Below are 13,591 nucleotides of genomic sequence, written 5' to 3'. Positions count from 1 at the left end.
AAAATAAATTCTGAATTGGAAAACAAATTAATATTTTTTTTTGTATTTTTAAGGTTTGGGAAGATTTGTAGCATGTACATGTCCAGCACATTGGTAGCAACTAGCTATTTTTTTTAATGTTATTTGTCCTCTTGAATAAACCTATTTATGGTTGAGTATCATGTGGATGAACTTGGATTGTTTCTTGAGTGAGGCTAAATTATCTTACATAATGTTTGTTAGCATTTGGGAGGATTTGCTCTCCCTCCCTTCAAACACACATCATGTACCTCAGCAGTGTCCAATAAAAGTTTGTGTTTTGTTATATGTCCTGTCCTTTTGTGCACAAAATGTCAAGTTTAGCCGGCTTCACAATTCATTTCAAATGATTTGTTCATTCTATAAAATCAAAATAACTGTATCTTGGCAATATATATACATCACATACACTAGTGGTATTCTTATAGACAACATGTTATCTGAAATTACAGAGGAGATAGATGAAGATACCCATTGGTTTATCAACACAGAAAAACAGAAGGAAAAGATCAGGAATATTATACAGTACCAAAAATCTGTGTATGGGTCATCAACATCTTCTTCTTTGTCACCTTCAGCTGAATCCTCATCATCCTTCACCTCACCCCATAAATCACGCAGTTTGTTGGGGTTGATGAAAGGAGGAAGCACATCCATGAGGAGATTGTTTGACATGGAGCACACAAGTTTGGCAACCCATTTTGACTTCTACAGTGGCTCACCAATAACCAAGACAATATCTTTGTGGGATACTGATTCTGAGCGTGATTTCCAGGATCATTGGGCCTTGATCAAGGAGGTTGGATCCACTCGTTTTGTTGGAACTGATAGAGAAAGTGAGTTAGCCTCAAAGGGTAGTAACGTGGATGGAGATTTTGGCTCCCACAGTATGAATTTCAATAGTGGCAAGCGAAAATTGACTAGGAAAAAGTCTTTTAGGAGGTTGCCAAGATTTGGTTTGTGGAGATGTGGAAGATTTAGATTCCCTTTGAGATTTAGACGGCTTAAAGTTAGAATTTGGGGTAGACTATTCAGGTAGAGCCATCAAATTGCCATTGATTTTTTGGCACATAGAAAATTTGGAATGATCAAGTGGGTTAACTATTGTCTTGAAAAAGTGTTCCTTCAAAACTTGCAAAGCTATGGGATTTACATCAAGTGCTACTATTCAATGAGAAGAGTAATATAACATTACAGATACTTGCAAATGATACAACGATCAGATATCAGTCTAGCTATGACACTTCCTTCTTCAATCTTCAAATTCCTACTTTCTTTGTTCCATAGATGAACCCCATAGTTCTCCTTACTAAGCTGAAGCAGTTTGGCTTCAACCCATTCTGATTCACCTCTAGTTTTGGGCTTCCTAAAGAAACCACCAATCTTTTTCCAATCTGCTGGATAAAAGGCCAAAGGAGGCAAGATTGTAAAGTTGGAGCCTTGCCTTTCTCCCAGTCTCTCAACCACTCTGGAAACCAGGTAGGGACCATTGTACCCCCATTTGTTCCCATTAAAAGTTAACACAAATTCATTAATGAATCTAAGAAGAAGTGGATGATTCATGTCAAATATCAGGACTGCATTGTTTAGTCTAGTCCAGTGCTTATTCCCAGAGTCCATGCTTTGTGCTCCAATAGAATTCCTCAACCCAGATAATGGTTTCAAGACTACAAAATCCGTGTCTAGGTACACACCACCATATTTGTACAGAACTGCAAGTCTCACCAAGTTAGATAGGTTCTGAAACAGAGAAATCACACCAGGGTCCTTCTCCCCTTTCATCAACTCGTTCAGCCATGCTTCAGCTGGAGTCCCCTTGAAGAGAAATGGCAAGTCTGGGGTCATTGCCTGAACTCTGAACCTCCCATCAAGAAGTGGCTTCAGGATCCTATAACCAAGAGTGGAGTCCAAAGTCCTTGATAGAATCACCAAACAAGCCTTGGGATGCACCTTGAAAAGACTCTCCATAGACAACAATTCTCTTGCTTCAAATGAGCCTGCAGGGTACTCCCAAGTCATGAAAAATTGAGACTCACATTCATGGCTGAAAAATCCAAGAACCCGAGCATGGAATTGCCTACTCAATCCATCCGACTTCAGAATCTTGAATTCGCGAAGCTTCCCTTTAAACCAAGCAATTCTTTCTTCTTTAGTGGAATTAAATGGAGCAACAAGCACTCCTTGACTTCCTTTACTACCAACTCCTTCATTCTCTTGCATGGAACGTAAAGGGGTGTGTGTGAGAACAAGAGTTGACCTTATCCCCTCTCCATTTCTGTGAGCTCGAGCTTGCAACACTTCTAGTGCTCCTTTGCTTGCAGAAGGGTGTAGGGAATCCTGGTAAAGAAGATCATCGCAAAGGATAAGAAAAATTATGGCTGAGAAAGTGATGAGACAGAATATAGCTATCTTGGAAGGTTTGAGAAGTCGGTGATCAAACATTTTGTTAGAAGTTAAAACTCTTTTTATGATGAGAATTGCAATGGGAAGGAACTCATGTGCCATACTCTCACGCTGGACATAGAAGACTAAGAATTTGACTTCAACACATGAAAGTGAAGATGAAACGTGAATATTGTTTCATTGTGATCCTCTTTTGGTCATTGTTTGAAGCATTCAAAGCGCGTTTATGTCAAATTTTCACAACTCCAAAGCTGCCATCACATAAATTTTGAGAATTCTCATTGACCAAATTCTCCGGAGTAATTTTTAAAAGAAAAAAAAATTCTTCATAAATTCAGACTTTATAAAAAAAAATTTAAAAAGTTTGAAAGTTTTTGAAGAAATTATAAGTTTTTCCAATTAAGTGATACATAAACTCATTTTAATTGTAGAATTTTTTTTCATTTCCGTTTAGTTTTTTGCTACTCAAAGTTCTTATAAATAAATTGATCAAAACATATTTATAAATGGACAAATCTTTTCACAAGCATTTATTTTGAAAAAAAAACTTGCCTTCTTTATAAGTTAAAATTAACTTAAATATAAACTAATTTAAATTTGTTGAATAATATATTTTTATTTATATAATATTTGGAAACTTAATCAAACTTCAATATTAAGGTAGTGTTCTAATCTCATCAAATTCAACGGATTTAATTATAATTAATGAAAAATTTAATTACTCATATTAATGCTATGTATTACAAAATAATAATATATATTTTAAATTAACATATAATAGAAAAGATATATATATATATATATATAAATACTATAATAATAAAAAATATTATTATAATTTTTTTTAAAAGTTAGTTGCATTATAAAACTATTGATTTTACTAACATGAAGTTAAATTTTAAATGATTCATAATATTTTATTTTTAATTAAGAATTAAGAATAGAAATTAAGAATGAATTTATAAGGAAATTACGATTTTTTTTTCTTTAAATTCACTTACTTTAAAACATATTTATCACACTAATGTTGCAAAATGATTCAAAATGGTTAACTACCGTGCATTTTTTAAATAAATTATATAAATTAATGGGCTCTTGTGCATCCTATTTTTTAATTTTTAATTTTACTATTATTATTATTATATATTATTATTATTATTATTATTATATATATATATATATCCAAATAACTAAAATAAATTAATAAAATAAAATATTAAACAAGAATAAAATAGAAAAACAATTTAGAGCAGTTAAATAAGAAATTCCTTTATATATAGATATAATCTCTAAATAGTAAGTGGTTAATTGTATTTTAATTATAATAATATGTAAAAAATAAAATTTAAAATTATATAATGTTTTTAGTTAAATGTATAGTTTTAAATTTCTTATTTAGTTATTATTATAATTTAAAATATTTAAATAATCATTTTATGCGTCTAAAATTATAACAATAAAATATTTAATATGTATACATATATAATGTAAATAAATTTATAAAGTAAAAACTGTAGAAATATCAAACGAATCTCCATTACAGTTTTTAAAAAATCGAATAATATGGGTAAAATCATTCATAAATAGAAAATGTACATTTAATTTAATCTTTCTTATAAATATCCTTTTTAAACATCAAATTAAAAAAAATGTTTTAACAAAATATTTGATGAAATTTGTGACTAAATTATGAATAAGTTAATCATATATTTATTAAACTAGTTGAATTAAATTTTGTTGTGAAGAAAAATAAAAAATCTATCTATGATAGCAGAAGACAACTTCATTAAATAAATTAATTTTAAAAATTAAAAATAATTAATTACAACTAAATTAAATATTATTTTAGATAAAAAAATTATTAATTTTAAATTAATTATTATTAATAATAAATAGTTTCTAAATTAGGTGAGCATAACAAGAGATCATGGTTCATCAAACAGACCATGTTCCATCAAAGTTCTACAACAATACTAACTACATTAAAAAAATATAGATAAATTCTTCTAAATTTTAAAGAACAAATCAATAATAATATAATGTTAAAATTGAATTACACTAACATATGAAATTCAATTTAACTCATATTAAGATTAAATAATTTTATTTTATAATTAAAATTATTAAAGTACGAGAACTATCATCACTTATATATTATAAATTCACATTTAAAATAATTAATTATAAATAGAGAAAATTCAAATACATATAGAAACAGTATTTACAGTAATAGATTGGAATACTTAAGTTTTACTAACTACTAATTTGTATTTATTACATTTCAAGACAAAATATCATGTTATAAAAAAAAATTGTTGCAAATAATTCCATAATTAATATATAATATTTTCTTGAAGAATATTAAATTTGAGATGGGATTGAGATAACACATAACACCATATGAACTTATTCTCAAAATATACTAAGTTTAATTTTCAAATTCAAAACATTAATATTAATTCTAAGTTGAGACTGATAAAATAATAGAAGTGATTTTAGAATAATTTTGTGGTCATGGAATCAGAATTTTCCTTTTCCTACTAACACTCATTAATTAAAGGTTGAAAAAACGTTATACATTCTCACACACGGCTTTAATTGAATATGCCAAATAAATATAGGGCTTTTCGGTCCCAACATAACTTTATTTTTATTTTATTTGGATTAACTCAAATCATGTTAAACTGATTTTTGATATATCCAATTGAATTTTTAAATTAATTAAATAAATTAGAGTCACTTAATAGAACCTTAAAAATAAGTTCAGGAATCTAATAATTGATTATTTTAAATCTATAATAAATGACATTGATTCCAATATTTGTGCCTATTTGTGTAATTTTCTCATATATTTTTAAATAGTCAATTTTTTAGGTGTTTGTTAAAACTTTTTTGACATAATTAGAACTTGAAAATGCTCACGAATAGCCAATGGTGTAGTGCCAAAATCTCTTTCACATGAAAAACTGTTACACCTCATAAGCTCGACATAAATGCTCACTTAAATAAATATTTCATTATGTTATATAATTAATAAACCATATCTGTTATGCAATAGTTTTGGATCTTGATTAATAATACCAAGTAGCAATCATGTAGGTAGCTCTTTCCATTCACTTATGTCTGATACAAACTGTATATTTTTGTTTGATCAGCAAACTGTATATAAATTATAGTTTCACAAATTGAATAAAAATCCTCTCAAAGACTCCCAACAATTATATGATCGTAATTTGATGAAATATAATTTTCATTTGTTTGAGATTTTTCATACTATATTATGCAAATACTTCATTTAATATATTTGAGCATGATAGTATTTACATCAGATTATGTCTTTGCCTCTATATGATATATTATAAATTGAAGTCGCACAAAAATAAATACACAAGTTGTTTTCTTACCTAACACAGCTACGAATCACAAATTAGTGTATGGAGATTTTATTCAACAGAAAATAAATGTGAAAGTGCCTAAGAACACATTCGTCTTAAATACAAATGGACCATCTCTTACCTATTATTGATGCAAATTGGCAATCTCAGCTACTTTTTTTAATAGCATTATCACCTTAAAACATAACCTTCATCATTTCAGAGTTGGCATCAAAATTCTGCACTTAAAATATGAATCATCCTTGTGCAAACTCTAGGAGCCTGTTGTCACAAATCCTGAATAGATGTCTTCTAGTATGCATGATCTTAATCAAGGAATCAGCAATTGCAGCAACTCCTGCAGGAAATGAAACTGATTTGCAAGCCTTACTTGACTTCAAGAGTAGGATAGTAGAAGATCCATTCAAAATTATGAGCTCTTGGAATGACTCCATCCATCACTGCAGTTGGATAGGAATCACATGCAACATCTCCAATGGAAGGATCATGGACCTTAGCCTTGAGCAACTGAGACTAGGAGGCACTCTTACACCATTCATAGGAAACCTCACATTCCTCAACAGACTCAACTTGTTAAACAATAGCTTCCATGGTGAATTTCCTCATGAGGTGGGTCGTTTACTCTACCTACAACATCTAAACTTCAGCTATAATAACTTTGGTGGGAGTATTCCAAGTAATCTCAGTCACTGCATAAAACTGAAAGTACTAGCTGCAGGAGCTAACAATCTTACAGGAACAATCCCAACTTGGATTGGAAACCTTTCTTCTTTGTCTCGAATTAGCTTTGGGTTAAACAACTTCATTGGAAGCATACCACACGAGATAGGCCTTTTATCAAGCTTGACTTATCTTGTGCTATATGGGAATTACTTGTCTGGCTCGGTTCCTTCTTCAATCTATAACAAATCTTCATTATACTATTTCAGTTTTACTCAAAACCATCTTCATGGGAACTTACCAGCTGATGTTGGAATTACTCTTCCTAACATTCAAGTATTTGCCGGTGCGGTCAACAATCTCACAGGATCTGTCCCTGCATCATTTTTGAATGCATCAAAACTAGAGATTCTTGATTTCTCCTTGAATGGTCTCACTGGAGCACTGCCAAAGAACTTAGGGGTCTTAAACAGGTTAACTAGACTTAGCTTTGAACACAACAGACTGGGAACTGGGAAAACAGATGATGTTGCCTTTCTTGATTCTTTGGTCAACTGCACAGTTCTACAAGTTTTACGTCTAGGAGTAAATAATTTTGGTGGAGTATTGCCTAAAGCAATTGCTAATTTCTCAAGCCAAATGCACACATTTGCCCTTAATTCCAATGGAATACATGGAAATATACCTGCTGGAATTGGCAATCTTGCTAACCTGGCCCTAATAGCTTTGGAAGGAAACCGTCTAACTGGTAGTCTTCCTGATGCGTTGGGTAGGCTGAAAAATCTAAGAGAATTGTATCTGAATGTCAACAAATTTTCAGGTAGAATCCCATCCTCCTTGGGAAATTTGTCTGTATTAATAAAACTCTTTCTGGAGGAGAACAACTTTGAGGGAAGCATCCCTTCTAGTCTTGGAAACTGCCAAAATTTATTGGTACTCAGCCTTTATAGCAACAAGCTCAGTGGTACCATACCAGTTGAAGTTATTGGCCTTTCTTCACTAGCAATATATTTAGATGTATCTCATAATGCTTTGTCAGGGACTCTTCCAGCTGAAGTGAGTAAGCTACATAACCTTGGAGAGTTGGTGCTGTCTGAGAACAACTTTTCTGGAGTCATTCCATCTTCTCTTGGCAGTTGCATTAGCTTGGAAAAGCTGCATTTGGAGGGAAATTCTTTTGATGGAAACATCCCTCAAACTTTAAAGAATTTGAGAGGTTTACTTGACATAGATCTTTCACGAAATAACTTGTCTGGTAAGATTCCTGAGTTTCTTGGAGAGTTCACTGAGCTCAAACATCTAAATCTTTCATACAATAATTTTGAAGGTGAAATACCAAAGAAAGGAATATTCAAAAATGCTACTTCCCTTTCATTATATGGAAACAACAAGCTATGTGGGGGTGTCCCAGAACTAAATTTCCCTGCATGCACTGTCAGGAAAGCTTCTCTGGCAAGAAGACTTGTTCTTAAGGTGGCTATCCCTATAGCTTGTGCGGTTGTATTACTATTAATTATATCATGTTTTCTTAAACTTCTCCCCACAGTTAAAAGATCAAAAAAGAAAACTCCTACATCAACTACTGAAAGGGATTTGGAATTGAAAATTTCTTACTCAGAAATTACCAAGTGCACTGATGGATTTTCACAGGATAACCTGATTGGTTCGGGAAGTTTTGGTTCTGTATACAAAGGAACTCTATCAGGTGATGAATCTAGTGTTGCAGTTAAAGTATTAAAACTTCAACAGAGAGGAGCATCTAAGAGCTTCATTGATGAATGCCAAGTTCTGAGAAGCATAAGGCATCGCAACCTTCTGAAGATCATAACTGCCATCTCAGGAGTTGATCATCAAGGAAATGACTTCAAAGCTCTAGTGTTTGAGTACATGCCTAAAGGAAGTCTAGAAGATTGGTTGCATCCTATAAGCAATTTGCACTTTCAGAATAAGACATTGACATTCACTGAAAGACTCAACATAGCTATTGATGTTGCTTGTGCACTGGAATATCTCCACCATTTCTGTGAAACTCCAATTGTTCATTGTGACATAAAGCCAAGCAATGTGCTTCTTGACAATGATATGGTTGCCCATGTTGGTGACTTTGGATTAGCTACATTTCTGTTTGAAGAATCAAGCAAGTTATCCACACAACCAGTTATGTCAGCTAGCCTAAGGGGTTCTATTGGCTACATCCCTCCAGGTGTGTTATTCAAAATTCAAAGTGCTAAACTGTAAATTATATTATATTTATTATAAATGACCAACTAATAATTGACATGCAGAGTATGGTATGGGTGGGAAGCCTTCTACACTTGGAGATATATACAGCTATGGGATACTGTTACTGGAGATTTTCACAGGAAAAAGACCTACAGATGAAGCATTTGAAGGTGGCACGGGAATTCAGCAGTTTGTAGCAATGGCTCTACCTAACAATGTCATGGATATAGCTGATCCTTCATTAGTCTCTGAGCAAGACTTTGATGGGGGAAGTGAAGAATTTGAGTGTGAAACGAAAGCTATAAGGAGGAACAATGAGATTGAAGCCACAGCTAAAGGTTTGATTGAGGATTGCTTTGTGTCTCTGATGCAAATTGGAATGTCTTGCTCTGCAAATCCACCTAGTGAACGAATGCCAATCACTGTGGTCATCAACAAACTACACACTATCAAGAACATTTATACAGATAAAGCATAGTGCTATATGAACAACATTTAAGAGAAGGAAAAATGTAAGAATGATATGTAAAACTGCAATAAAAAAAAGTGATGGTCTAAGTAGACCAGGCTCATTAGGCGTACAGGGCAGAAACTGCAGCGGCCGGTTATCCCTCCACTGTCGGGAGAGGGAGGTTTTCGCTGCTCTGTAAATCCAGCCTCACGCTGTGCCCTCCACTTTAGGACCCAAGAAACCCAAGCCTTCGCTCGGATCCCATGGTTCAACTCTCAACTTGGAGTGGGCAGGCCTGCATTTTGCAATCAAAGCCCAACCCAATGAAGCCACAGTTCTATCCCACCGCAGTATTGCCCCCCACTTGAGTCACAAGCTAGCGTTACCCAACTCGGCGGACTTACGTTCTTGTCAGAGGATTATAAAGACTTGGTTTGTTTATGTTTTGGTCAATGTGGGACTTGCAAATATAGAGAGGCAGAACATTTTCTTAGATTGCATCCTTTTATCTGGCAAGGTACAATAATATAATGTTTTGATATAGAAGATAGATTATGACAGTTATTCTTTTGATTGCATTTGCTGTATGTTTGTTAATATTTGTTTCTTTAAATAAAATTATACAAATAAGTGAAAATATAAAAATTTAATTAATTTAACTGATTTTCTTAAAACCATTAATCATACTCATTATATTCTCATTAGTTATCCTTAATGTGTTTTTTAATCAATAAAAATATTTCATAAAAAACACAACTTTTTTCTTCATTAAAAAATAACTATAAAATACATTCACTCAAAGTTTTAATATTGATAAATAAAAATATTTCATAAAAATTATAATACTTTCTAAATTCATATTAACTACATAGATTATTTTAGGAAACCTTTAACATGGTATAGTTCAGCTTGAAATCTAAATAAGTAAAGTTATAACTATTATTTTTAATGCATATGATTTGTTTTTTTTATAAACTTTGGTAAACATTGTTAGATAAGTACCTTCCCCTACTCAGCTTGAGGTTAGGGATTGTGTGTCATCCAAGTTTCTAGTAATCAATCATTAGACATAATTCGAGTTCTAATTGTCACTTTGTGAACATTATATCTAATAGATGGATGAATTAAGAGAATCAACTCTTGGACGACCAAGTTTTGAGTTAAGCGAATCAACCCTAGATCATGTGGTTGGTAAGAATTGGTCTATAGGAGAACTCCTTCAATCTTGGGTATATTCGTACTACCGAGAATCTAACAAGATTCACAACTTATATTTGAAATTTAATCGTTTCTACAGTTAGATGGAAATTTTGGGCAATTCCAAATTTTGTTCAAGGCACAAATCATCTATAAATGTAACAACATAAGAAGAAGAAGGGAAGATTTTTTTCGGGACTAAAAATATACCACATTGAACACTCTCATTAATATAAGAAGAAATTGTTTCTCAAACAATTATTTACCCAAAACCAATTCTAACTTGTTAGAATTAGAGGCCTTAAACAATAGGAGGGTGAATTGTTTTTGAAAGATTTTCACAAAGGTAAAGTGAAAACTATGAAGAGTTAATCAATGAGAAATCAGATCAGCCAAAAAGAAAATTGTTTTTAAACTTGATTCCAGAAAATCAACCCGTTGCTTTTGCGAAACAATCAGTTGTTTTTATCAGCAGTTTATAAAATCAAAGTTAAAGCAGTTTAAAGAATGTAAGAATAGAGAGATTCACACAAGATGTTTATATTGATTCACTCTTAACCAAGAGCTATATCCAGTCCTCAACTAACCATTGAGAATTCACTATGTAATCAAACCTAAATTACACAACACACACCAAAGTGATGATCTTGAACCCTTCAAGAACACACACCACCTTTCGCAAAAACACACAATTTTCATAACAACCCTTTGAAACCACACAACACCAAATCGCACAGAAATACAATGATTGAGGAAGAAGGAAAAGAATACACTTAGATACAAAAAGATCAAAGTTCAGAATACAAGACCCTGAAGTCAAAACACCTTGTTCAACATAATCATTCTTACATAATTGAGATTTTAGTTCTTTACTTATGCTGGTGTATATCAGTATATATCTTATCAATATATTAGTATGACATAATAAACTAAACATCTAATGAAAGTAATTTTTAGCCTATTTAATGAGATACAAAATAAAAAATTCCTATTAATAAGACCACAAATAGTGATCAAGCTTTGAAAGGAGATGATAAAAACTTCGAAAAAGGAGAGATGCATTAAGGAGTTCTTTCAATGAATATGACATAAAAAAAAATAAAAAATAACAGAGATAAATAACTAGACAATTATTGAAGAAGATTTGATGAAGCCTACCATATTTTTTTGAACAAAATCTAGAAATTCTTTTGTTTAAATATGTTGCAAATATTCTACACAATTCCATAATTATTTATTTTCTTATAGAATGAAGTGGAAAGAGACATAAACAAATTTAACTACAAGCTAGTACATAATTAAATACTTCATTAATGAAATCATAGGTGTCATTATTGACTATCAAGGAGTTTGTCACTCTTGATTAGTTTATTTTGCTAGTTTTGTCCATCATATGAAACTTTTTGAACTTACCATCTAATCTTATAAATAGAGTTTCTTATGTACAAAAAGCACTTTAACATTGAATGAAATTGAGTTTTCCTGAAAATTTGGATGTCTTGAGATTTGACACTCTTTGTTGGAGTTCTTATCTTGAAGAGCCTTAAGTAGTGAATCGGAATCAACATTGTACTTATCCATGATTCAAGCAAAGGTTCTTTATTATGCATCTTTCTTCCTATTGTAAATGTTCATTATATAAGTTCAAATACATTATAAGATATATCCTGATATAAACTTTCAAAATCTGTGATAAAATTTTAATTTTAAAAGCGTCACAATGTAAAAAAAGTGTTCGGTGATCTAGCTTTAAAAAATGATTAAGTTTCTTATTGTATAAACCATCGAATTTTAGAGAAGAAATCAAATTTTAACAAACTTACTTTTAAAAACTTTTTACAATAAATTAAAATAAATATAGTAAATCTCGTCTCCAACTTCATTAACCGAAAGTGCTGAATTGTTCATGCTTTAGCTCTTTAACCTTTTCTCTAGCTATTAAGGAGAAAATGTTCTTCAACTGTCATTTCCACAAAATTCTCATTATCTTGTCACCCGAAATACTGTCACTTTTTTTGTCACATATGTTAATTTATACATACATAATTATAACAAATATTTATATAATTATTTGAAATTTGTAAATAAACTAGATTTAACTTATTCAAAAAATTATTTTATTTTTTAAAATATTCTTAGAAAGAAGCTACTTAAAACATATCATTAAAGAATATTTTTTCATTAATTTCCTTTATGTTATGATAATACAATAATAATGTTTTGATATACAACATATATCATGTCTTCTTAAAGGCAGTTATTCTTTTGATTGCACTTTCACTATGTTTTCTAATATTAGTTTTTTTTAAATAAAATTATACAAGTGAATGAAAAATATAAAAATTTAACTGATTTTCTTAAAAACATTAATGATATAGAATCCAGATATAGAATCCAACCGAACACAAACAAATATAGGGAAAGAGTGTTGATAAGGTAAAATGTCTAAGAATTGACACACTCAGACGAACCAAATCATGAGTTAGTTGAGATTCTCACATCGAACAAAAACCAAAAGGATCACGTTAATTTTCACTCGTGTGTATATTTATATAATTATTTGAAATTTGTAAGTAAACTAAATTTAACTTGTGCAGAAAATTATTTTATTTTTTAAAATATTATTAAAAAGAAGCTACTTAAAACATGTCATTAAAGAATGTTTTTTCATTAATTCCCTCTATGTTATGGTAATACAATAATAATGTTTTGATATAGAAGATATATCATGTCTTCTTAAAGGCAATTATTTTTTTGATTGCACTTTCTCTATGTTTTCTAATATTAGTTTCTTTAAATAAAATTATACAAATCAATGGAAAATAAAAAAATTTAAGTGATTTTCTTAAAAACATTAATGGTATTGAAGCATCCAACAAGACATAAGCGTAGAAAGGGAAAGAGGGTTGCAAAGGCAAAATGTCCGAGAATGAGTTAGTTGAGATTCTCGCATCGAACAAGAAGCAAAAGGACCACGTCAATTTTCACTCGTGTGTATATTTATATAATTATTTAAAATTTGTACATAAACTAAATTTTACTCTTGCAGAAAATTATTTTATTTTTTAAAATATTCTTAGAAAGAAACTACTTAAAACATATCATTAAAGAATGTTTTTTCATTAATCCCTCTATGTTATGGTAATACAATAATAATATTTTGACATAGAATGAAGTTATTCTTTTTATTCCACTTTCTCTATGTTTTCTAATATTAGTTTGTTTATATAAAATTATACAAATC

General features: G+C 30.7%; 2 protein-coding genes across 2 annotated transcripts; one reads left to right on the top strand and one right to left on the bottom strand.

Annotated features, from left to right (window-relative positions):
• Positions 1-347: 347 nt before the first annotated feature.
• Positions 348-2,688, bottom strand: LOC137826093 (uncharacterized). The gene has a single exon (XM_068631944.1). The coding sequence runs from the start codon at positions 2,521-2,523 to the stop codon at positions 1,210-1,212; it is 1,314 nt and encodes a 437-aa protein (XP_068488045.1). The 5' UTR covers positions 2,524-2,688; the 3' UTR covers positions 348-1,209.
• Positions 2,689-5,845: 3,157 nt separating this feature from the next.
• LOC137826092 (probable LRR receptor-like serine/threonine-protein kinase At3g47570) lies at positions 5,846-9,714 on the top strand. Its single transcript, XM_068631943.1, has 2 exons — positions 5,846-8,679; positions 8,762-9,714. The coding sequence occupies exons 1-2, from the start codon at positions 6,048-6,050 to the stop codon at positions 9,175-9,177; spliced, it is 3,048 nt and encodes a 1,015-aa protein (XP_068488044.1). The 5' UTR covers positions 5,846-6,047; the 3' UTR covers positions 9,178-9,714.
• Positions 9,715-13,591: the final 3,877 nt, after the last annotated feature.

Source organism: Phaseolus vulgaris, chromosome 8, assembly GCF_000499845.2.
Source record: "Phaseolus vulgaris cultivar G19833 chromosome 8, P. vulgaris v2.0, whole genome shotgun sequence".
NCBI lineage: Eukaryota > Viridiplantae > Streptophyta > Magnoliopsida > Fabales > Fabaceae > Phaseolus > Phaseolus vulgaris.
This window is presented reverse-complemented; position numbering and strand designations above follow the sequence as displayed.